This window comes from Mchenga conophoros, linkage group LG18 (genome assembly GCF_057382185.1).
Source record: "Mchenga conophoros isolate Kocher_MC1m ecotype Shallow Benthic linkage group LG18, M_conophoros_male_GT1.1, whole genome shotgun sequence".
NCBI classification, from domain to species: domain Eukaryota; kingdom Metazoa; phylum Chordata; class Actinopteri; order Cichliformes; family Cichlidae; genus Mchenga; species Mchenga conophoros.
In genome coordinates this window covers 16214869-16238948 of record NC_140543.1, presented here as the reverse complement: position 1 = coordinate 16238948, position 24080 = coordinate 16214869, and the positions used below count along the sequence as shown (strand labels likewise).

The 24080-nt window shown below is 40.4% G+C and overlaps 1 protein-coding gene across 14 annotated transcripts in view; it reads left to right on the top strand.

The window, feature by feature from the left end:
• Positions 1-24080, top strand: part of greb1l (GREB1 like retinoic acid receptor coactivator) — a 46791-nt gene that overhangs the window by 5728 nt on the left and 16983 nt on the right. For 3 of the 14 annotated variants that reach the window (XM_085253881.1, XM_085253884.1, XM_085253870.1), the window contains exons 1-9: positions 13651-13838; positions 16388-16494; positions 18834-18993; positions 19195-19377; positions 19775-19951; positions 20118-20294; positions 20425-20547; positions 22582-22692; positions 23872-24009. In XM_085253881.1, coding sequence (XP_085110007.1) covers positions 18837-18993; positions 19195-19377; positions 19775-19951; positions 20118-20294; positions 20425-20547; positions 22582-22692; positions 23872-24009 — 1066 coding nt within the window. In that variant the 5' untranslated portion in view covers positions 13651-13838; positions 16388-16494; positions 18834-18836. Of the gene's footprint in view, positions 1-4067; positions 4414-6212; positions 6359-8634; positions 8654-13650; positions 13902-15455; positions 15477-16387; positions 16495-18833; positions 18994-19194; positions 19378-19774; positions 19952-20117; positions 20295-20424; positions 20548-22581; positions 22693-23871; positions 24010-24080 lie in introns of those variants that run through there. The other 11 variants (XM_085253883.1, XM_085253882.1, XM_085253872.1 and 8 more) reach the window with 10 other exon arrangements.

Below are 24080 nucleotides of genomic sequence, written 5' to 3'. Positions count from 1 at the left end.
ATAGCTTTTGTTCAAGTTCTTTAATTCTCATTCGCTTTTGCACATGCACAGTACTGGAACGTAAGCGTTTTCGGCCGTTTCAATGTGGACACACAACTCTGACAACGACTAAAAACACTAGTGTGGACATAGCCTTAGGCTGAACTTAATTTAACTCACCCCTTAAATAAAATGCAGATAATTAACTGTTTAACGTTATCCCCTCAGCATGAATTTGTGCTTCTGGGTGAGAGTCTGCTTCACACCTCAGTGTTTACGGCCTGCTCAGGAGCAAAGGGGAAACGGAAACGATGTAAGGATGAAATTCCTCTGAGCTGAAAGAATGCCCCCTTTTTTTTCCTCTCTCTCAGTCCTAGAGTGATCTGGCTTTTTGGGATGGATGAAAGGAACTTATAGTCAAGAATGTAGGACATGTAAAATGTAGAGGTTAGTGATGGGATTTCCGGCTCTTTTTAGAGATCCGGCTCTTTCGGCTCGGCTCACTAAAAAGAGCCGGCTCTTTCGGCTCCGAACCGGCTCTTCAGGTTGTTTTGTTGCTTTAATTAATTTATCATTAACAATAATATAAAATTATGCAGAAAAAGAATTACTAATGTAAAAAAAGTGGTTTTATTTATATATGTTTATATATGGCCCCTAGAGACAAAGCACGTACAAACTCTAAAGCATATACAAACTCCAAAAAGCACGTACAAACTCCAAAACACATTTCTAGCGTTAACTAAACTTCCAAAACAGAGCTACTCAGATCACTTAAATTACACAATTGAAAGCATGTGTGTATTGTTTGTGTATTTATAGACAAGCACTCATATTTATTCAAATAATTTAAAAAAAAAGTTCTTGTACCTGTTACTACCACACACCAAATCCGGTTGTTGATACTTCCTGGCTTGTGTAGCCACTAGGTAACAAAAGCTCAACACTGCGCCCTAGCATCCTGGAGCACTTCTGTTGTCTTTTGTACGTGATTCTGAGTTTGTACGTGCTTCTGAGTTTTTACGTGTTTTGGAGTTTGTACATGCTTCTGAGTTTTTACGTGTTTTGGAGTTTGTACATGCTTCGGGGTTTGTAAGTGCGTCTGAGTTTTTACGCGTTTTGGAGTTTTTACGCGTTTTGGAGTTTGTACATGCTTAGGAGTTTGTACGTGCTTTGTCTCTAAGGGCCACCATAAATATACTTTATTTATTCACTCCACATAAAATGTAATAAATAAATCATATAATACAAAAAACAACTATTTACATTTTAAACTTTTAACTATTTAAATTTTCAGCTTTTTCCTTTTAAACAAATTTAACGTGAAACAACACAAAACACTGCAAACCACAACACAATTAAATATAAATTAAAATATAAAAACAAAAAGAAAATGCACATTCTCTGTCATATGGGCCGGCATGATTTCTGAATCCTTTATCATCTGCAACTGAAAATAGTGGATGATTACTATACCTTTCTAATGTGATGTTGTTGTCCCTTGCTCTTTTTCTCTCTGGCTCTGTTCCTGTGCTACTGCGAGTGTAACTAACGCCCCTCCCCCCTCTGCCCAGCGCAAAGTACAGGCCGCGCGTGCGGAGTTTAGCGGAAAAAGGGCGAGAGAGAGGGTGAGAGAAAGGAAAAAAAAAAAGGCTCGCGTCGTTCACTTCAAAGAGTCGGCTCTAAGAGCCATTTCGTTCGCGAACGACCCATCACTAGTAGAGGTGCAGCCAAAAACGCTGGGCTGAACATCCTGCTCTTTGTTGCAAAAGGAGATCTATGATGCTAATCTTGGTGGTGTGTCTGTGTGTGTGTGTGTACATTTATGCATGACTGCTACGCAACCACAGTAGACACCACTTCCTGTTGTCCTGTTATCTATGATTCTGACATGCAGGGCAGGCTCTTATCTGTCACTGCTGGATTTTGTGCTTGACTAACCAAATGACTTAGTGAACCTAATCCTTAGTTTATTTAAGCCTCCTGTTACCATGCTCAACCTCTATTCATACACTCCTTTTTGTGGTGCAGTTACAGAATATTATCATCCAGACTTTTACGCTCTTTTCATCTGCACATGAACCCCGAGAAATGAATGAAAACGAGCTGGTTGTGCCCTCGAGTCAATCGCCAGGAAGTGTGTCAAAGGTTCACCATGAAAGCGGGAGTTCATGCACGTGTTTGTGGGGGAGTGATGGCATGTCAAGGTGAAGGAGAGACTCTCGCTGAACTCTTGGAAAAAGAAATTAGGTTGTGTCTTGCAAATCACATCACAGTAGGATTGTGGCACGAAGTACAGACTCATGTCTACACTGTTCCTCCTTTTTTTTTTAAGATCAATCTCTCAGATTATTGTGGACTCCATTACAGCAATATGAACTCAGGAAGCGCAAATTGTGCGTGTGTCTCCACTGAGAGCACTCAGTCATAATATATCCTCATTCTTGCCACTGAAACTTCGAAAGCATTCAGCGGAGAATCCCTTCTTGCACAGCAGTGTTATGGAACAGTGTGTTCTCACAGGGTGTACTGCTGTATTCCCTGCCCATGCACAGATGCCAGCTCCAGCGGTACAGTACCTGCAGACAGAAATTTCAGCCAGCAGCTTCATGTTCGTTTTAAAGAGCACAGCATGTGCTGTGCCACAGTCTGGATCACAGCATGTGCTGTGCCACAGTCTGGATCACAGCACAATACTGTGAAGGAAAATTTACGGTTTTGCTTTCCAAATCCTCCAGATAAAATGATCTTGTTGTGTTTTTGCTCATAACAATAAACTGGAGTGTTTCTAGTTTAAAGGGGCAATAAAGTAAGTGCTGGCAGCACAAGCATGTGACTTTAAAAAAGGGAGAGTTGTTGATGTCACTTGTTTTAAATCTTTTTTTTTTCTTTTTTGATTTACTTCATCTTTACAGACCAGTTTTACTTGGGCAGGATTAGTAAAAGATTAGACATTTTCACAACATCAACACGTTTGAAGGCTTGAGTTGCCTGAGTTATGACACTATTCTTCCAATTGTCCACATATTAAAATTTCCTGTCTAATAGTATGTTGGCCCAACTGCGTCCTGCTAAAATAGCATGGAAACATGATCTCTGGAGGTGCTTTTGGTGTCTGGCAAGGGACTTTGGCAGAAATCCACTCAGTAGGTTGTGGTCTGCATTTAAGACGCTGATTGGTGAGCCACAGCTGAGCCCAGCATCCTTGTGCAACACTTTAAATTTTACTTGACAATGCATAAGGAGCTTCAGTTTCTTCCTTCTGAACAACTTTTTGAACAGAACAACACTGTTTAAAAACTGCTTTTTTCCAGCAGCCATTAGTCAGATAAACATATCATAGCTTTGCTACATGTGTCTGTGTCTCTGCTGAAAATGTGAGTATAGATGACTCACTGCTGCAAAGTAAATCTACCTATGGGTACAAATAAAGTAACCTGAGCCTGAACCATTGCAATGAGATGAAAGAACAGCGGGTAGCTCTGCATGTTTGATTTGGCAGATTTTTTTGTTGTTGAATGTTCTTCCTGACACACACAACCCCAAAAGGATTTGTATCTTTACCTGGGATCGAACCGGCTTTAGGCGATTGTCTAAAACACTATATTATGTCATAACTAAAGCAATTTCACTTCATCTGTCTGAATGTTCTGTTCACACAAGCAAGCAAAAGATTTATTTTTTTTAGCATTTACTGCTTTACATTTTGATTGGCATTGCAGTTTAGCTTTAAAATTTTCTTCTTATTACTCCCTCAGCTCCACCAAGCCCATTTAACACATACAGAAGTGCTCTGTTTTTGACTGCATGTCACATTTTATGTGACACAACAGCTATAATGGCATACAGCATTGCATATGATTATTAGTGTGTCTCTTAACTGCAGTGTTAATGGGTTTGGGTGTAGTGCTGTTTTTTTCCCCTCCAGATGAGGAAATAAAACAATCGGAGTTAGTCTATAAAATGCAATCACCCGCATGGATCAGGAGAGAGCCGTTAGAGACAAAGGCCAGGGGTCGGGTGGTACTCTGAAAGCCACGCCCACTGCAACCGAGGCCCAAAAAGTAAATAAGATCGCTTAATATTAGCTGGCTCAAAAATGTGAGCTTTTGCTATGTTAGCAAGCACTGTTATACGGCTAATGTTGTTTAAAATGCTTTAACTCGATTGACAGACGTTCAGTAGGCTAAAACTGACCTGTTAATATTTATGACAAAGAAAAAAAATACTTCACACACACACAGGCAGTGGGTTAGGTTGGTATAAATTTTTCCTCTTGAAGTCTCAATTTTTCAGTTTAGCATGCTAAAAGTTTTTTAGTTATTTACCCAGGTTGTATTCAACTGCTCTGCAACTTTCAGCCATTTGGTTTATTTTCAATTTATAACGAGAGGACGGAGTTGGCGACGATTACCTTCTGGATCAACAACAAAGGTAAAAGTATACCATGGCGTAGTGTACTGAAATGCTAAAAATGTAATTGAGTCGGGTAGCTAATGATGAGCTAGCTTCCTCTAATGCTAGCTGAAACTAGCATCACTCTTTACTGTTATTGTTGGTACAGTAACAGTAAAGAGTATCAAAAAAGACTGTTTTAACTCAGTTGTAACTGGTTCTTGTTTTTTATTTAGATTATAGGGCTTCTCCGAGGACTAATTTTATCAAATAAGTTGTTCATATTTTAGTACTTTTGAGCCACTATGTTGTTTGTTGCTGCATTGTGAATTTCCTGTGTCCTCTTCCAAATTAAAAGCTTTGTAAGACAGAAGTCATTTCTGTCCCAGCAAGGCTTTTCTTGTGAAACAATTGCAGGAACCCTGTGTCAAAAATTCAACCCAGTTTTAATATGAGAAAATGGGGTGTATGGAATTATTTATGGGTTTAACCAGCGGACCTTTGATGACTGATTACTAATTCACGTGTTATTCTGTCACCTTGTAAAATTAATGAGGGGGGTGAGAGGGCTTCAGAGAGGGAGAGAGTGATTATCCATCCCACAGGGATATTAGCAGAGTGAAGAGGACACTTTCGGGGAGGGCAGTGGGGCACAATCACAAAGTGTTTTCTCTATATTTCTGTATGCACACATTAGCGGAACAAGAGCCAAAAATAATGGGCTAAGGAAGTGCTGGGGTAATCAGTTTCCAGTCCTGTAAAACAAACCACAGATTCAGTTAAATGATGTTAAAAACTTCTATATGTTTATGCTGAGGTCACAGAGACTGAGGACTTTGTGAACTGTCCATTAGCATAGTCTAATAAATAATTTGTCATTTATAGTTGGTTAATGTTTCTAGCCTGGCCATCCAACCATGTGCATGCGTGTGTGTCTTAGGTGCACTGCAGAACTAAAGCATATACCAGCTCGCTGTTCAGCACTCGAGCACATTTTCAGCTCGAGTGTAGCCAGAAATAAAACATGCAGACATTCACCAGACTATTTTATAAGTAGATCTGTGCATTCACTTTAACACCAAAACATGTTTTACACAAACACATACACATAAAGTGGATTTTCTTAGCCTTGCTGAACTTTATACATATTTTTTTAATCTAAGTCTGTGTGGGTTTGGAGGTTTTGTGTAAGGTCTTTCTTGTGATTGTTAAGACTGATTGTGGAATAGAAAACTAATTGACCATCACCAATTTGCTGGCTCCACACTGCAGTGATGTACACATTCACCTCGTCTTTTCTGCGAGGTGGCACAGTTGCTTTTAGGGTTGGGTCAGGACGAGCACCAAATCAAACACCAATCAGATCTCTTGTGAATAAGAGAACAGCTAAAAGTAGCATTTAATTTTATTTTAATAATCCAGCTGTGAAAATTGTAGCTGTGTGAATAATCTTTGCTTATTGGTTTGGGCTGATCAATCATGACATTATTTTTGCTCCAATTGACATCTGAAAATCATTTTAACAACCCATTTGGTGTAATCTCTCTTAGATGTTGGAGTTGCAACACTGATGCACATTTCTTTCTTTTTTTTCTATGTGTATAATTTGTGTATAATTGTTAATGTGAGAGAACTTGATGTATGCTAACAGCAGCTGGAAACACTCAAGCTTTCAGCCAGATTTCCCGCGTCACCTTGGCAGCATCTTTGCCTTAGCCCATAGATGCTTTTCCAAAAAATGCTGCTGCCCACGCACACATAACCTTAATTACACAAACACGACCCCAAACAGGACATTACTCACTCATTCTCTCTCCCTTTTCATATTGAAATACAAGGTCAGTGAGCGTTCCTGCAGCCAGGATTGTGTGGGAGAGGGCTGACTGTAGCAGAAGGCTATACCATTGGCTGTTGCAGCCCGTCCAAGGCTAAGGTGACCAAGACCCAGCCATGTGCTGCGAGGACTCAGCGTTCCTCTGTGGAGGTGGAGGTCATTCTGTCTCGCTCTCACTCTCTGTAGCACCCTCGCTCTCTCTTCTCCATTATCTGTGCGAGGCACAATTTCAGCTTGAGTGCAGCCAGAAATAAAACATGCAGACATTCAACAGACTATTTTATAAGTAGATCTGTGCATTCGCTTTAACACAAAAACATGTTTTAGAGACTTTTTATTACATTTTCATCCCTATTCAAAGAAAAACTTTTCCCAAAGCATGCTGATCATAATAATTTTAAGGGATTTAAAGAAATGTTTTGGGGGGGGTTTTCCTTTAATTTGTCATGTCAGAATGTTTTTACAAAACACTTGCAGCATATCAGGCTTTAATTTAGAAAAGTACAAAATACCTGACTATTAAATTCAGTTTTATTTATACAGTGTCAAATAAGAACAATAGTCGCCTCAAGATGCCTTATATTGTAATATAAACCCTACAATAATACTATATGTTTACCTATAATGACTATATCAGAGCAAAGGGGAATTCTAAAACTACATTTAGCTGTGCTTGTAGTGCAATTGAGGCGTGTATTGTCTACAGTAGAAAGTTTTCAAATTCATTCAGATTGTCTTTATGTAGTTCTTTTACTGACAAGGTTGATTTCATGAATGATTGTAAAACCTTTTTTTTTTTTTTTTTTTTTTTTTAAATCTCACATACCAAAGTTACTAAGAGGCTCTTGGCTGGTAAAATGTCTCCTCTGGTGGAGGGACCCTGGGCAGGATGAAGTGATAACAGCTCTGAATAGGTTTACTGTCACTTTTTCAAATCGGCACGGTTTGTGTGCAGGGTCAAGCCCCAAACAAAGGCTGGACTGCTTCCATTGTCCGATTAAGACAAAAAGAGTCCTGCTGATGCTGCGGCTCTTGCTGCTGTAAGGACGACTGATGGGATTTAAGTGTGTGTCCCGTCACCGAGGGCAACCTGGTGCCTATTAATCGGGAGGGTGGTGGAGAATGGAGGAGATGTGGCGAGAGAGTGAGGGGGTAACGGGGGTGGGGTGCTGCCGATGCAGCAGTTCCGCCTGGGGTCAGGAAGAGGGGTATGATGGATACAGCTGATCGCCCTGTAAGGAAGTTTAGAGGGAAAGAGGAGGAGGCTCTTTCTCCAGGACATTAAGAAGCCTCTTTGTCATGCTGTCAGTCAAATAGATTCAAGGTGGCCGAGATCTTTTTCAGGAAGGAAAAGAAAGGAGAGGTCCCATTGTGAAAAGTGGATCTCTTTGGATGCCTGATAAACACAACAGACCTCTTTCTTATGTGCTCTCCATGAGTGTGTGCTGAAATTAAGTCAGTGTGTTGGATGTGTGAACCTTTGAGAGAGTGAGTTGTCCTTAAAGGGGGGGAAAGGTTTAAAGATAGATTTAGTGGAGTGCTAATAATTATTTTCATTATTATTTAACTTGCCAGTTGTCTTCATTATTATCATTATCTGTCAATACAAGAACATGGATTCGGTCTTTTAAACCTCAAACAGCCGTCTTATTTTGAATTTAACAGTTTAACATATTTAAATAGTCGAGGAACTGAAGCATCACAGCTGAGAAACTCTAACTAGAACTTTGAGTCTTGTAAAATTAGTTAGTTGATTAATTATCAGAAAGGTTGACAATTAATTTCTTTTCATTATTTACTTTATCAATCGTCAAGATGAATTTGGGTAGATTTATACCTAGTACAAATTTTTCAGCAGTTCATTTGGAAAAAAGATGAAGACCTCTGTTTAAAATAATAATAATGAATTAAATTGAAAAAATAGTTTTTGAGAATTCAAAGAACAAGAAGCAGGATTGTGACTTTTTTCTCATAAATATCACTTTTAGAATTGTAAAAAGTTAGAATTGAGAATAAAGTACAAATTATGAGGATAAATTTAACTGAAAAAGTCTGAGTTCCTGGGTTAAAGTTAGAACTTTGTATCGGTTAATGCTGACTTTTTTTGGTTTGTTTTTTGTCTTAGAATCCAAAGGGGGTCATGACCCCCAAATTTTTTTTTCCAGTGGCTCTTATTCTCTTCTGTACATTTCAGTTTCAGTAGTTTTTTAGTTTAATTTTCCAAAGTATAGTCTACAGGTACATGCATATGTTGTAGAATGATGTAGGATGTAGTTTCAAGTTGTGGGAATGAATTTGTTGTAAAACAATACTCGGCCCTTTCCAGTGATCACCTCTGAAGTCTCTCACATCTTCAGCACCTCCATTTGACTGATGTTTGGTCTGCGTGGAGGATGGAGGGCAGCCCAGGCCAGCTCCTGGAACTGGAACATGACCCCTTTGCTGGTTTGTCATCTGATAAGCGTAAATGTTTTGATAGCGTTGGCCCTTTCACCATGATCCATGGATCTCCCTTTACACCCCATAACAAACAGGGCTGTCTAAACAGCACTTTATAGCCAGGACAAGGCCTGGTCAACCATTATCAAAGATCTAATCTCAAATGAGCCATTGTGTTCAGACCAGATGTTAGAAGTAGCTGTGAAAATGGTAGAGGCTCAATTGGATGAAATAAAGGCCAGTCATGGAATATGGCTATTTACATGAATTTGACTATAAAAAGCTTTTATTTTCTCTCTTTTATGCAAGGTCAGGAATGATTGACTTGTTTCCAGTCCTCTAAAATGATGTTTTAGAGAATGTATTATAACCACTTTAAATTCAAAGCAACAAATCTTTGTGTCCTTCGTCCTCTTGCCCTTTAGCATTGACCGGTGTTTGACTGCTGCCAGTGACAGCTTTACAGTATGCAATAGAACTTATTGTTGCCTTATTCAATATGGCTTCCCTGAATAAGTCTATAAATGTATTAGGGTCCTGTGTCTCTCTCCCTGTTGTTTCAGTTTAGGTGAACTGGCGTTCAACCCAGCAGTGTTGTAAAATGCAGATTGGGTTCACTAGCAGGCCTCCTGTTTTATTACACAGTCATGGACAGCATTGTAAATTTTCGCTTGTCCTTCACTTTCATTCGATTATGCTAGCTGGGAAAATCTTCTGCTACATAATCTAGAGGGTGGCAGATATTTTTTGCAAGTGATGATGCTTCCTGAAAGTCTAAACGTTTGTTGCTACTATTTGTTTTTATGTGGGCTCATGAAAAAGATGCCCAGCAACTTAAATTTGACATGTTACTTAGTAAATGATAGAAAATTAAATATGTGCAGTCTCTCACAGAATCAAAGTGCCTGGACTTGTTGCTTGATAAAGGCTGTAGAACATTCTCATAAGTGTGTCCTTCATTTACAGTTCCTTAATGACAAAAAAAGTGTAGTTTTATGCATCTCGCTTGGATTTTTACTGGAACTGATATCAAAACTGGGAGGACGGGTGATACTAAACTTCCCGAATCAATTGGAAAAAATATTAATCCACATTAATATGCTACATTTGGCATATTGCTTCCTGTTGAGCGGCAACAAATGGTCTGTAAAGGTGCCGATTATTAGTCACACAATTTGTTTTTTTATCAGGCAAACAGAGAAAAGTCCATAAAGTTTTAGTTTATCATCCACTAAGGGCAGGGATAGCTCAGTAGGTAGTGGCGGCCCCATGATCGGAAGCTACAGCTACCCTGAGGTACCCCTGAGCAAGGTACCGTCCCTGCACACTGCTCCCCCGGGTGCCCAATGGCTGCCCACTGCTTCACTGAGTGAATGGGTTAAATGCAGAGAGGAATTTCCCCACGGGGATCAATAAAGTACACTTTCTTTCTTTCTTTCTTTCTTTCTTTCTTTCTTTCTTTCTTTCTTCTAAGAAGCAGTTTTATCAATTATCAATGTTGTTGCAGATTAATTTATATTTGAGTGAATAATCAATTTTAGCCAATCAGTCAACAGTTTCAGATGCATATTCAGTTATATCCTATAAAGAGCATGCTAAAATATTACGGTAGTTATTTCTATAAACAAACAGCTGTAGTATACAGTGTTTTCCACTTTTTGAGTTTGTTTTCCACTTGCGTTACATTAGTTATCAGTTTGGCAGACCTTCGGCACGAAATGATGCTGGCCCTTTGTCCATGGCTGAGATTTAGTTTAAGGTTAAATACCTTGCCCTTAAACTCTTCCTCTGGGCCACAGTGTGTGGCAAGGTCACCACTCCAATCAAGCTAGTGTTAACACAAAGACCGCTTGTCCCCTAATGAATTAGCTCTACAGTTTCTCAGCGAGTTAATACACCTCTCTCCAGACCCTCGCAGGCCTTTCCAGCCCTGCTGGCCTTTCACACGCACCCCCTAGCCCCTAATTTTTAAATGAGTTTTATAACTGGACAGTAAACCTCCAGTGGCTTAATGATGATGACTTCTTCATCTGCCCAAATGCTCCTTTTGTCCACCCCTCCTCCTGCCCAAGACCCTGCCCCCGTTCCCTCTGGTCACACCAGGCTTTAAACCTTGGTTCACCCCACTTTATAGATGCGCAGATAATCTCCTACGACGCACAAATGTGCATGTGCACACGCGTGCGCGCACACACACACACACACACACACACACAAACGGACCCTGGGGCTATTCTCTGCACTGAGCCCTGCTCTGTCTCTTTCTCAACGTCTTTCTTTCTGTTGCTGCTGACTTCAGCAATGGCATTCAACTGGAATGTTTGCCTTTGTTTGTTTGACTCACTGGAAAGCCATGAATGACCTTAGCTCATCTGCTATCCTCACTAGCACTGATTTGCACTTCAGGGCTCAGCAGGTAGCCCTGGGGAGTAGGAGTAGTATTTGGAGGAAGAGGGGGAGGTTTCGAAAGAAGGTTTGGGGGTTTTAATAAGGAAATGAGACCGGCAGACTGTCAAATGCATAGCAAACAAAAGTGCAACTTGTAACACCTTTGACAGGTAGCCCACTTGCCGCTAGTATAAATGGGTATTCTGTTACGGGAATTTCCATGTGGCGGTTTTGTCGTTTTCTTACTTGGGGGTTGTTTGTTTGTTTTTTGACAGTATAGGACTGTTTTGTCATCATAACAGGGTTATTAGCACCGTGTCCGCTCATACATCTGATGGATCTCGCTTCATTCTTAAAGTTGAAGCCTTGAGCTGCTGTGTAACGACAGGCATCCTATGTACTTCCATCAGTCATGCATGCACTTGGTTAGACAGGTTGATTAGATTATATAATGGAGCAGATACAAGTGTAGGCAAATGATTCTCTTGTAGCTCAGTCCAGGGTTCGGCAACTGCTGACTCAGCTAAGTCAAAGCTCCGGCACTCCTCTGGGAATCCAAGAGAGGAAGAGCTCCACTTCCCTACCCCCTTCCAAATTTAAGAGCCCAGAAAGCCCAAAATCTCCCATTAATGCTGGTCATGTGACTTGTCTTTCCTCAGGTGGCAGTGGCAGGAATACTTCCCCTTTGTCCCCTTAGAGTGGTGAAGGATGGGCTCAGGGGCGGGCAAGCATTCAATCCACACTCTTTTGTTTTGCAGCACAGTGTCTTTTGAGGCCAAAGAAAATGCGGGGTTTACTCATTATCTCCATTTTAAATGGGCTATTTAGGACAGGCCATGTCAAAGTCAGAGGCTTAGAGATAAATCACGCTGACAGCTCTTTTCCCCCAGTTGAACTTGCGGTTGTGCTGGTGTCAGTTGGATCTTTGTCAAAATTTCACTTTCATTGCAATGGATGGACTACTGCAGGTAGTCTGTGTTTACCACCCAAAAATGCCAATTATAATTTAATAAAACGCCTGTGAGTCACTCTGATTTACTAAGTCTGGTCTAAATCAGCAGTTGCTTGGAAAATTTCACAGTCAAACTCAAACCCAGCATTTAGACAAATGTCTGACTGAGTGAAATGAGTGCATGAAGCACTAATGAATGCCCTGATTGGTTCGTGTGGTGGTTTACAGCAGCCGTCACACTGAATGCGCTGCAATGGAGAGGAGGTGAGAAGAGCTCCACACAACTTGATTAAAACAACTGTTGACCGTGTCTGTGGTAATGAACTGGAACGTCAGTCACATGGCTCAGTGAAGCAGGAACCCGGGCCAGTAAAGGAAGATATCAGATAATGGAGTCATTTATGATAAAACCATGTTAGTATTTTATGACTTGTTGGAAGTCGTCTCGTCTTAAAAATAGAATTTTTAAGCCAAAATGATCAAATGTCTGTATGAAAGCAAGAGACCTAGAATCCTAGGGTCACTGTCGACTGTTTCTTCCCTGCTGGCAAGTACATGTGAGTTCACTTGCTGTTTACCTGACAAATTCTTGCAAACATTTCAGCAAGAAAACAAACACAGAAGCCTTTGGATGCTGCACAAATCATACTGACTCTACATGTTGAAGGCCAGAGCAAAATATTCTTGCATTTTCCACCCATTAGAAACGGTGAACAGTTTCCTGCTACTACAGATAGACAGATAGCCAATTGTCTTTCCCATTAAAAGTCAGGTAATTAAAGGTGTTGCAGAATTTCCGCTACCCCAGAAAGAGAAAGTTTGAGGAGTGTTTTCAACCTGACTCAAGAAAATACGGTGTAGACTGAGGTCATGTTGGCCTTAAGTCCTTCCTCTCTTGACAATGTCATGCCAACTGTGATCACTGGGCTGTAATGACATACAGTTCCCCAACATCTGCCAGCGCCTGTTGATTTGTGGTGCATTTCTGTTTATTTATTTTGACCAGATGAGCCTCCTGGTATTTATAGCAGGAGTAAAAGCCTAATGTGGGGTCAATCCTGGGTAAGGGCTATGGAGACAAAATGCCAAAGCTGACCTGACATTCTTGTCGGGGACAGATCCTTTCTGGTTCTGGAGTCTCTCCCACACACACACACACACACACACACACACACACACACACACACACACACACACACACACACACACAAACAATAAAAAGCTGGGTGTGGCCGTGAGAGATTGAGTTGAGCATAGGATAGAAAGTTTGATTTAAAGACTTGTGCCCCCCTCCCCTCTCTTTGCTTCATTCTTTTTGAAAATGAAAACTTCCACATGACACAGTGCCCATGCAGGATGTCTTAACGTGCTGGGGGTCACACGTGGCAGCGGGGAAATGTAGGCCCTCTCCTTTGTCGTCTCCCCCCAACACACACACACACACATAGAGAGCTCTGCAGGCCTCCAAGAGCATCTGTCACCACGGGGGGTCAGCAGGGCTGTAATGAATGAGCCCCCAATGGATACCCTCCCTCTTTGGCAAATGGCGTGGGACGGAGGAAGGCCTAGGGGGAGGTCGCTGTGTGTGTGTGTTTGTTTGCATGGGAGAGAGAGAGAGAAAGAGGAGGGAGGGTTTCTGCTGCAACAAGGGAAAGAGTGGGATTTCCAGTTCTCTGTAGAGGATAATGACAAAGGTGGCTACCAGAAAGGACTGAAACTCCATATGCTGCCTGGATATCAAAAAATAAAAGGATTTACTATTTAACATGGATGATATTTAAACAGGTGGCTTCACGTTTGGGATTTACTACACTTGATTGGAATTTTAAGCTGCTCGAGGAGTCATGGAAGGTACAGCAGAAGCTTCTTAAAACTGTGCTGTGTGTCACATGTGGCCCTGATTCAGCATTATTGGTACGGGTTTTTTTTAGCACCTCATTCAGTTTGTTTTATTCTCACCGCCCCCCTCTCCAGCCCCCATCACTTTTTCTCTCATGTCAGAGAAAGTGGCCTTTTTAATGTTAAGTGTGTGTTGAAATTTTTCCCGAATTTGTGCAACAGCGAGGTGTAAATATATATTTATGAAATTCCCCTTAAAACTGGCTAATTTCATTCAAACCCTGAATTAACTCATTTTCAGCTAGCTGCGTTTGTTTGATTAGCAAACGTCAAATAAAGGCCAAGTGTCAAGTTTAATTGCTTGATATCAACATCTTTTCCTTTTTATAAATGCAATGTTAGACAAAACACATTACCTTGCATTTGTTTGACTTTGCTGCAAAGCATATGCTAAATCACAATGTTATTAAAATGGGTGGAGGGTAAGCAAGTTTAATCCTGCCTCTTTCCCTCTGTTTAAACATTGTAATGTAATTATGCAGCTGAGCAAGAAACAAAAGGAGCCTGCAGAGAAAGAAAATTCCGGGTCAAAAGTAAGATTGGTTCAATTTAATGAACTTTTGATCTGACTTCTTTTCAGGGTAAAGCTCTGATATGGTTTTGATCTTTAACGGATCGCATATTGTGTAAGAAGAGATTTCACAAATAGCGCATCAGCTACAACAAAAATATGAGATGGGAACATTAATTCTAAGCAAGCTTTACTTATTTTTGTGCGAAGTTGTCAAGAGGAGAATCTCATTTTAGCTTTGTAGTGTACTCACCAATTGAAGAAAATTCACACCTCTTAGTTAATGTTGAATTTCCCTTTCTTTAAACTGAATGTAGTAAACAAGATTTCATTTTCAAGATTAAAAAAAGTTTTGGCTGCAATTTTTTTTCCCCAACATTTTTTCAAGACTGCACATGTTGACAGATCAAAGTAAAATTTCTTAAACAATTGTGTATTTTTTTTTTTTTTACCTAAATTATTATTTTTTTATATATATGCATTTTTGTATCAACCTATCTAAACAGAACATACTGCCATTGTATTAATAATGGATGTATATTTTATAGTTGGGCTGTGCTTGCATGCATTTAAGAAGCATTGTCTTTAACCATTAGCTTAATCCTGTCCCACTTTCAAGAAATTTGCTTAAGAAACAAACTAAAACAGCACTTAAGTCTGAATATTTTCTCACGTTACATCACTGGAAAAACAGAACTTTATTATGCAGCACCTCGGGCTTGTCTTGTTTTTGTGTCTAAATTTATGGCTTCTTCAGCTTCATCTCCAGAGTCATCTCTGCCTCCTGTTGTGATGTCTACCCGTCACAACCAGATAAGCATCAAAATATTTAAAGACTCTGCTCCCTGGGTAATTAGCCGGTTGCAAGAGCTTAGGTTTGAGTTTTACATCAACAGCTGCGGGAACACTTGTGGGAGGGCAAAACATAAACCAGAGTTGTATTTCAATTTTCTTTTCTTTTTTGGTAGGCAGTTCTGTTGTATCGGTGTTGCAGGCGGATACGCTTCTGCTTTGTGACACGCTGATGTTTTTAAGTCTCTGATGCACTCCATCACGCTGGCTAATCATTCACTAAATGGGTAAATACAAGTTGAACCAGCTTGTGTGCACTTTCTATTTGAAGGACTTGGACCCCAGACAAGCTACTACTTTTTTTTCTTTTTTGAACAGAATATTTGTACAGTCAGAGGTGATGACTGGGTAGATTTTGGCTGTCAATGTTTTGAAAGGAACTTTGCTTCTGTTATATCAAAGCCTGATTGGCTAAACAATACTTTGTCAAAGGGTCAAAGTAACTTAAAGCCATTCAGAGGGTATTGACTGTGTGTTGAGTGCTGCAGCAACACCCAGTTGTACTTTATGAAAATGGCCTCGGGGCCGGGGAAACGTAATAGTGGGCTTTCTACACAGCTATACATGTACATGTATTATTGCTAATATATATTGTAATATATCTATATCACTAAAGCACTTCTGGATGGATGCAAACTGCATTTCGTTGCCCTGTACCTGTGCATGTGCAATGACAATAAAGTTGAATTCTATTCTATTCTATTCTATTCTATGTACACATGCCACAGGCTGAGCTGCACTTAATGTCTGAGTGGTTAAAAGTGCCCTCATTCATTTTGTGAATGAGCATGCCCTTTGGACTGTGGGTATTAGTTGCAGCTTAAATCATTTTGGGGGGGATTTCCAAACAGCTGTAGTTTTTTTTCCCCCTCAAATGGCCAAAAAGTAGACTCATCAATTATGTTTTATTATTTAGTATAAAGTAAATACACTGGATATAATTGTTTATTTTTAGTTTGTTTGTTTAAACATTATAGATGTTTTGTGGGGGGTTTTGTCTGTAACTAGCACGTTCTTTTTATGAACATCCTGATTTAACATTCAAGCACAGAAAGTATAATTTCAACTATCTGGAGAAACCCTTAGCATAGCTAAACACTCTGAGCTAATCTTCAATCTTCCTGCTGCTTTCCCTCAGGTCTTCAAGCAACGAGGGAGTGACATGCCTTTGATGGAAATTTCTGCCGAGTGATAGCGATCCAGCATGTAGCAGAGTCCTGTCACACCTGGGAACAGTCTGACTGCGTAAGTCAGCCTGTTTTTTTGGGGGGGTTTTATGTGATGCTAATGTTTCCTCTCTGAGAATTTCAGATTTCACTCTCTGCAGCTCATTTTGTCCGTAGTGGTCTTCTCCAACCCTCTGAGTGAGGATTAGATTAGCCTTTTCTGACCCAGGGTCACATTCATGCAATCTGTTGATGCCACCCAGGAGCTGTGGAACGGCCTTGACTGACCATCTGACAGCCTGAAAGGCAGTTTTAAAGTCACCATTCATTGACGTGACTTCCCAGCATTGGCCATTAGTCTTTGAACATTAAACTGCTTCTTCTGCTCATTATGTTTAACCAGCCATCAGGCACACTTCAGCTGCTGACCTGAAATACCCTCCACCACTGCAGCTGACCTTAGCAACCACCTGAGTCACAACACCCGTTAAGTGACCCCTACCACAGTCACGCTTTGTTTTAAGTTGCACAGGTGGTAAAAGGTCATTTTTGGGATTCACCTCGCCCAGGCTGGGTTAATGACAAATCTGTCCAGTGGGGCTTCACACTCAGCCAAGCAGAGAAGTCTCCGGAGCCTGTTTTGACATTCAAAACAAACAGGCAATGGCTACAAATGTCCTCAGGCACCCAGCTTCTTTCTTTCTTTCTTTCTTTTTTCATTTAGCCATTAGTCATTGTTTCTCTGTGCAGCCACCTTCCTCCATCAGTTAAGCAAGAAGTACTGTAGCTTCGTTCTCTTAAGCTGCTTATCTCTTCCACAGCACAGTCAGGCACTGTTAATCTTGTCTTTTGTCTGGGTTGGTCAAATTCCTCCCCAGGAAGGTTGTTAAGTAAACATTGAGTCTGAAACCTGTCCAGGCACGGGCAAAATTGCACCTTCAAGGCAAACTGTGATCAGCTTAATTTCCACCTTACCTCTTATTTACAATATTATAAACAACGTTAGGAGTTTCTTTGTTTTGTGTGAAAACTGTAGATATTTATTCACCGACTGATATATTCAGTCAGTCATAATTAGTACTTTTTGTTTATTTTGTTACTTACACACACACACACACCTAAAGCACATACTGTTGTCATGTCACAGCTGTGTGGGATCTCAGACCTTAATGAGGAGTTTTTCCTCCAAACAGCTGAAGGCTAAACTGGTCAAATGTAGTCCAAGGACAAACATGAGGCATTTCAGGCCAAACCCGTGTTTCAAGAATGCAGCAATTAAAACTTTGTCTCTGCTGAGATGTTTTGACAAGCTGAAAGCTTTGAGTTTGATTAGGCGTCTTTAATAAATGGACACTGAAGTGCTGTTCAGTAAGTGAAGCTTTCTTTTTTCCACACTTGGAGTGCTTTCTGTTTCTCCTGCCCTCTGTTTTCTTCTCTTGCTGGCTTCTCTGAGACCACATGCTCAGCCCTCTGTCCAGCTGCCACCTGCTAGCAAAGAGTCGGCCAACCACGGGCCCACGCGGCCGACCTCAGCAGATGTCACTGAGTGGACACTAGGAAGGGGGTGGGTGGGAGTGCAGGCAGAGTAACGGCAAAGAGCAAAAGAGCGAGGCCAAAAAGGGATAGGAAAAAAGGATTGGCCTTGGCCATTATGTTTTGACTGACATCGACAAAGTAAAGTGTGTGTGTGTGTGTGTGTGTGTGTGTGTGTGTGTGTGTGTGTGTGTGTGGTTTGTGCTTTGTGCTACTACTGACACTGTCTAGTAGACTAAACATTTTTATCATTAACAGGAAAGATCACTGCAACTAAAGATTATTTTAACATTTCATATGTGTCAGGTTTTTTTTTAATGATTGACTTCAAATGTAGGTTTTTTCTGACCAACAGTTCAAATTCTGAGAAGCCAAACTGAGCAAAGTTTGCACATTTTTGTAGAAAAATGAACGTTGTTCACATGAGATCATGTAGATTTTAGCATCCAGTTCGGGCTTGTGGTTGGATGGAGCCTGGATCTGTTGGATTTAACTTTTATAAAGTTCTAAAATATAAAACGTGGGTCATGCTTCATGTCTGTGATGAGATCTGAGCTTGGAGATTCATCCTGCATTTTAGGCTTGTGCAGCTTGATGCATAAACCCATATTGGTTCTGAAATATTTAAGCTGGTTGCGCCAGGTGGTAGTTGATTAGCAGTTTTCAATAAAAACAAAATTTGACTCACACCATCAGAGCACAGTAGTGTTTATTTGAAACATGAGTACATTTTCTTCAGAGATCTGTTGCTTTTTAGATTTTGGCTCTCTGTTGAGCTTGCTATTAGCACACAGGAAATAATCAATAACTTGAGATGAGAAAAACCATGACTGTATTCATTTCCTCATGCTCCTCTTTTCTCTCCCCCTCTCTCTGCTCCCACAGATAATGGGGAATTCATACGCAGGGCAGCTGAAGTCTGCCCGATTTGAGGAGGCTCTCCACAACTCAATTGAGGCGTCCCTGCGCTCGAGCAGCGGGGATCCACAACCCATCTTCACACAGCTGTACTTAGAGCCTGAGACGTATCCTGGTAACATGGAAGGTAAGAAGCTCACAGCAAGCTGGAAAAAAATCAGTTTGAACTATATTGAGTTCATTGGACAGCTAGTGCTTTAGAGACTTAGCCTTATGTAGCATATATTTAAATTTTGTCAGAGGGTTCACTAAACATTCCACTTTTCTGTTGAAGTATTTCTTAAAATGCAGTTAAATTTTTAGTAAAAATAATCTTACATTTTTGTAGTTGATATGAAGTCGAAAGCTGGCGTAGCACTCCATGGCAGGGAGCACCCAGGGCACGAGCTTGTGAATGGCAACTCTTCCAACGATCTGGAGGAGCTGGAAGACGAAGACGACTCGGACACCAGCAGCCCTCCACTTCCCTACCTGCAAGCTCCTGCACCGGATGGCTGCTGCACCCTGGATGGTATGACCTCTATGCATCCATCCATCCATCCATTCTCTTTTGCTTATCAAATCCCACCCCCCTGGGGCATTTCTGTGTGGAGTTTGCATGTTCTCCCCGTGTCTGTGTGGGTTCTGTCCGGGTACTCTGGCTTAGTCCCACAATCCAAAGACAAACAGTTAGTGAGGTTAGGTTTATTGGTGATTCGAAATTACTCATAGGTGTTAATCTGGCATGTGAATGCAAACGTTGTGAATTCATTAGTATGATCTCAGGAGTGTTGTGTTGTGTTGCTGTTCCAGAATTTTTAACAAGCATGCCAGATGTATTAAATTTTTGTAGAAACTTTATTTGTTTATTATTACATCTCTTAATCTACTGTTTACTTAAAAAAAATTTCCTCCTCCTCATCTCTCAGGCTTCTGTCAGGCCGGGAAAGACCTCCGCCTAGTCTCCATAGCAACAGAGCCCATCGAAGTCCCAGCAGGCTTCGAGCTGGTCGGTGCCAAGTCCCCCACTGTTCCTGAGCACATCTTGGTGTGCGCCGTGGACCGGCGTTTTTTGCCTGACGAGAATGGGAAAAATGCACTTTTAGGTCAGTGTGTTCCCGAGCGTTCGGATCAAGTAAACAAGCCAGAATTGACGTAATGAGCCAAGTTCCTGCTGAACTGAGCACGCTCTGTTGCTAGCTGGCACAGGTCATGCATTAGCCTGCAAATGTTTGGAAAGCAATGTAATTGTTGCATTTTTATGTCTTGCAGGTTTTTCAGGAAACTGTGTGGGCTGTGGTGAAAAGGGATTCAGATACTTCACCGAGTTTTCCAATCACATCAACCTGAAACTTTCCACACAGCCCAAAAAGCAGAAGCACTTAAAATACTACCTGGTGAAGAATTCTCAGGGTGCTTTGTGCAAAGGACCCCTCATCTGCTGGAAAGGTAAATATACACTACAGACTCCAGACTTTCTAAAGATGTATGTAAAGTATATCAAACTTTTATCTTACACTGCATTTTGTGAGGGTTTGATGAGTTTTGTTTGTTTGTTTCTCCTTCCTCTGTTTCTTAGACGGTAAAACGCGCCAGTTTCTCAGCAGCGCATCAACCTCCAAACCCGGCTCGTCGTCTTCTCTTAGCAGTAAAGAAAATGGAGGTGCCAGCGGACACAGCTCCTCTCCTTTTTCCCTTTCAGGTGAGATTATACTCTGCAGTGTTGCCTACGTTTTTACACAGCAGAGTTAAACCTGCAAGTCAGCAGCTGAAATTTAACGATAACTCAAGTAAGTTGCATTAATTGTGAGTGTGTAAAGTTTACAAAAGAAGTTAACAAATTTCACCTACTCCTGTTTAATAAGGTTGTTTTTCCTTTTTTTTCATCCCCTTTTGTCTCCTCCTGTGAATGATCCAGGCATCTTAGGCAAGTGTTTAAAGCACTACACTATGATCGTATAACATGTAAAAATGGCTGTAAAATTAAAGCCAGTGAGGAACTCTTGTAGATTTTATGTATGTTTAAAAAAATAAATACACACAGGCAGTTGTTTTATTACCCCCTTTTACAAAAAAATACAATACAAAGATGTTTTATGATGTTTCTCATTTAGCAGCTTAAATCTCACCCCAAACTCCAAGTCAGCAAGCCTTGCTTCTTACTCAATTATTATTGTTTTGCTTATTTATGTATAATCATTATTTTGGCACAAAGACAGCAAAAGAGACAGAAACTGAGAGAAACTTGAACGATGTGGCTAAACTGAAAGATTAATTAGCCCAGCAGGATGCTAAGGCCACCCAGAGAGTTTCATCTCCCATAGCTGGGCATGGTTTGTTGTGTTTTTTTGGTCCTGTCAAACTTACACTCAAACAGATCTATTAGAGTTTCAAATTTAATGGATGGATAGATGTTAATTCACAGTAAGATAATCTGTCGCACTTTCAGGGAAGTTTATAAACTGTGTAAATAAGTCTGGACTTCAAGTCATCAAGTGTAGCGTAATAATGACAGTATACATTTATCTATTCCACCAAAGTGATATTGTTTCAGTTGATTATATGCTGACAGCTTGTGCTGTTGCTATAGGTTTTGGTTGCTAAGCTCTGAAATATAAGAGTTGAGCTTGAAACACCATCTCGCTGCATTAAGCTATTTATGAGGCTTTGTTGGTCGTGTGCCACTGCATTTGGTTGCGGCAGTGCTTTGATGTGTATTCTGGCTGCATAGTGACATTTTATTAGAAGTAAATTACAAATAGTAAAAGTTTGTTAGTTTTTAGTACATTTTAACCAGATTTTTCAGTTTACCATGATGGCTAACTAGCCAATGCTTACTTTTGTTAGTGTATCTGTTCCAGTCTACAGATTCTGATAAATTTTGTTTGATTCGGATTATTTTTCATAATCATAATATTTTTAATATCTGAAGCTAAAATTTCACTGAAATCTTTGGAAGTGTTCGAATTTTCTGCCCTAAAATAGTATTCAAATCGGAGACAGTCAAGGAGAAGGCTTGGTTTATTTTATGCTTTTGAAAAGCATCCTCTTATCAACTTGGCTACTTTTTTGGTAATGCAGGTGAAAATAAATGCAGGAATTTAAAAGCAACACAATTAAATAAAGCTCTGGTTATTTATAGAATAACCATGTTGACTCTTCAAGGAGATGTTGTTCTTCTTTGACCTTTCACAGCGAGAGCTTGTTCCTTCTATGATTGGAAAACCTCCTGGGCTTATAGTATTGATTTGTTCTTAACCTGGATGCTGCTTGTAAGCATAGCTCTTGCACGTTAATATAGACAGCTGTGCTGCAGGGCTATGTATCGGCATTACTCTCGCCTGATGTCTCGTGACTGCGACCTTCAGGTACATCCTTCTCCTTCAGAGGTTTTTGACACTCATGCTTTGAAAGCCCAGAGGGTAGAATTCATAATAATTCACTTCACTGTCTCCAACTCAGGTCACTGTATTCTAGAGCGATTGATGAGAAGGACAATTCTGGTCTGTTAATAATTGTACAATTGACAGTTCATACTGACACAGATCTGATAGTTTGACATTTGTTTGAAGGCCAAAGGCAACAAAATGACCAATCACAGGAAAGGTGTGTGTTAAAGCCACAATCCAGAGTTATCAGAAACATTCGTATGAAGTCGGTGGACAAGGGAACCATGCATCATTGGGTGCATAGTAGCTGTGTTTTGATATTGTAATGCTTTTCTTTTTATCTACAGATTCTCCACCTACCAGAACAACGCAAGCATCCTCTGTCTTTTTTGGGAACCAGGAATGTAGTTTCCTCAAACCACTGGCCTCCACACCTGGAAACAAGACTCTACCAATAGGTGAAGAGTTTGATTGGTACATTTATAGCTGTGCATGTCAGTTTGTTCTGTATGTGGTAGGAAATAAACATGATAACATAAAAACTGTAGTCCCACATACCTGATGTATCCATGCTTCCGTGCTGGAATTTAAAATTTAGCTCCTGGCAAAACTTTACCTCAAGCTTTGTGTAAAAAAAAAAAAAAAAAACTTCATGAATATAAGATTGATTTATGCTACAGACTGCTTAGAAACACACAGATACATGCATGTGCTTACTTACCAGTCAATGCTGGAGGAAGAAATGCTATAATGATTTTTTTAAGGCCTTGCTATCTATTAGCTCCTTTACAAGGTTGCTATATTGACAAGCTAAGGGTACGCATAGCAATTGATGTTTTTGTGTGTTGCATACACTGTGAATATGAGATGGAAACATGGCCAATTGCTACAAGAGTGTACGTATAGGAAATCAATAGCCTGCTGTTAGTACTGACTTATTTTCATTCATTGGTTACTCTGCAGACAGTTATAGTTGGGGGAAATATTTTTATATTTGCATATCACTTGTTCGCTTTTTCGTTATCCATTCAACTTTTTGTAGCATGCTGGCAGTTAGCCACTGTGCTGCAGGCTGAAATATCGCAACATGGCACCATTGTGTAAGGAGAGCAGGGAGGCAGACCAGCATAGTGACAGAAACTGGAAAGGCAGGAGCAGTTTTAAGGTGGATTATTGATAAAAGCACAAAGCTGAAGTTTGCAGGCAAGTTGGCAGTTAGACAAAACAAGACGGGAGAGCAGAGATCAGAGTCCACAAAGCATGGAAGTGGTCAGGTACAGGTCAAAACAGATTGGGGATGATTTCAAAACACACAAAGATAATCTACAGATTGTAGCATAAATGTTGCAGGAGTTAAAAGCATGGATAGAGTTGAGCAGGTGAGATTTGCAAGCATCTAAGGTAGATTTGGTGTGTGACTGCATGCAGACGACTTAAAGAGTAAAGAAATCTCAGTAGTGATTCATTCACAGACGAGGCTTTAGTTTATAACTAGATGGCTAGAATGAGTCAATCAGTGCTTTGAGTTTAAACATTACACCAAAAAGAAACAACGTGTCAGCGTTGTTATTGTGAGCTTATTATCTCGGCAATGTTGCAGTTTCACAAACTGTATTAATGCGTAATCTGTGTTTCAGTACCCACAGCTCTTCGGGTGAATGTGCCAACAAATAGCCTGGCTGTTGATGGGCGCCCTCCATTACTCAGCCCCTCCCAGATGTCCTTAGGGCCTCAAGGTCAGGGGTATCGCACTGCTGATTTAGGAGATAGTCCCGGTAGGATCCTTTCTGAATACGTACAGTGTGTTATTTGTAATTATTTTCTGTATTGACATTTTTTCTTACTT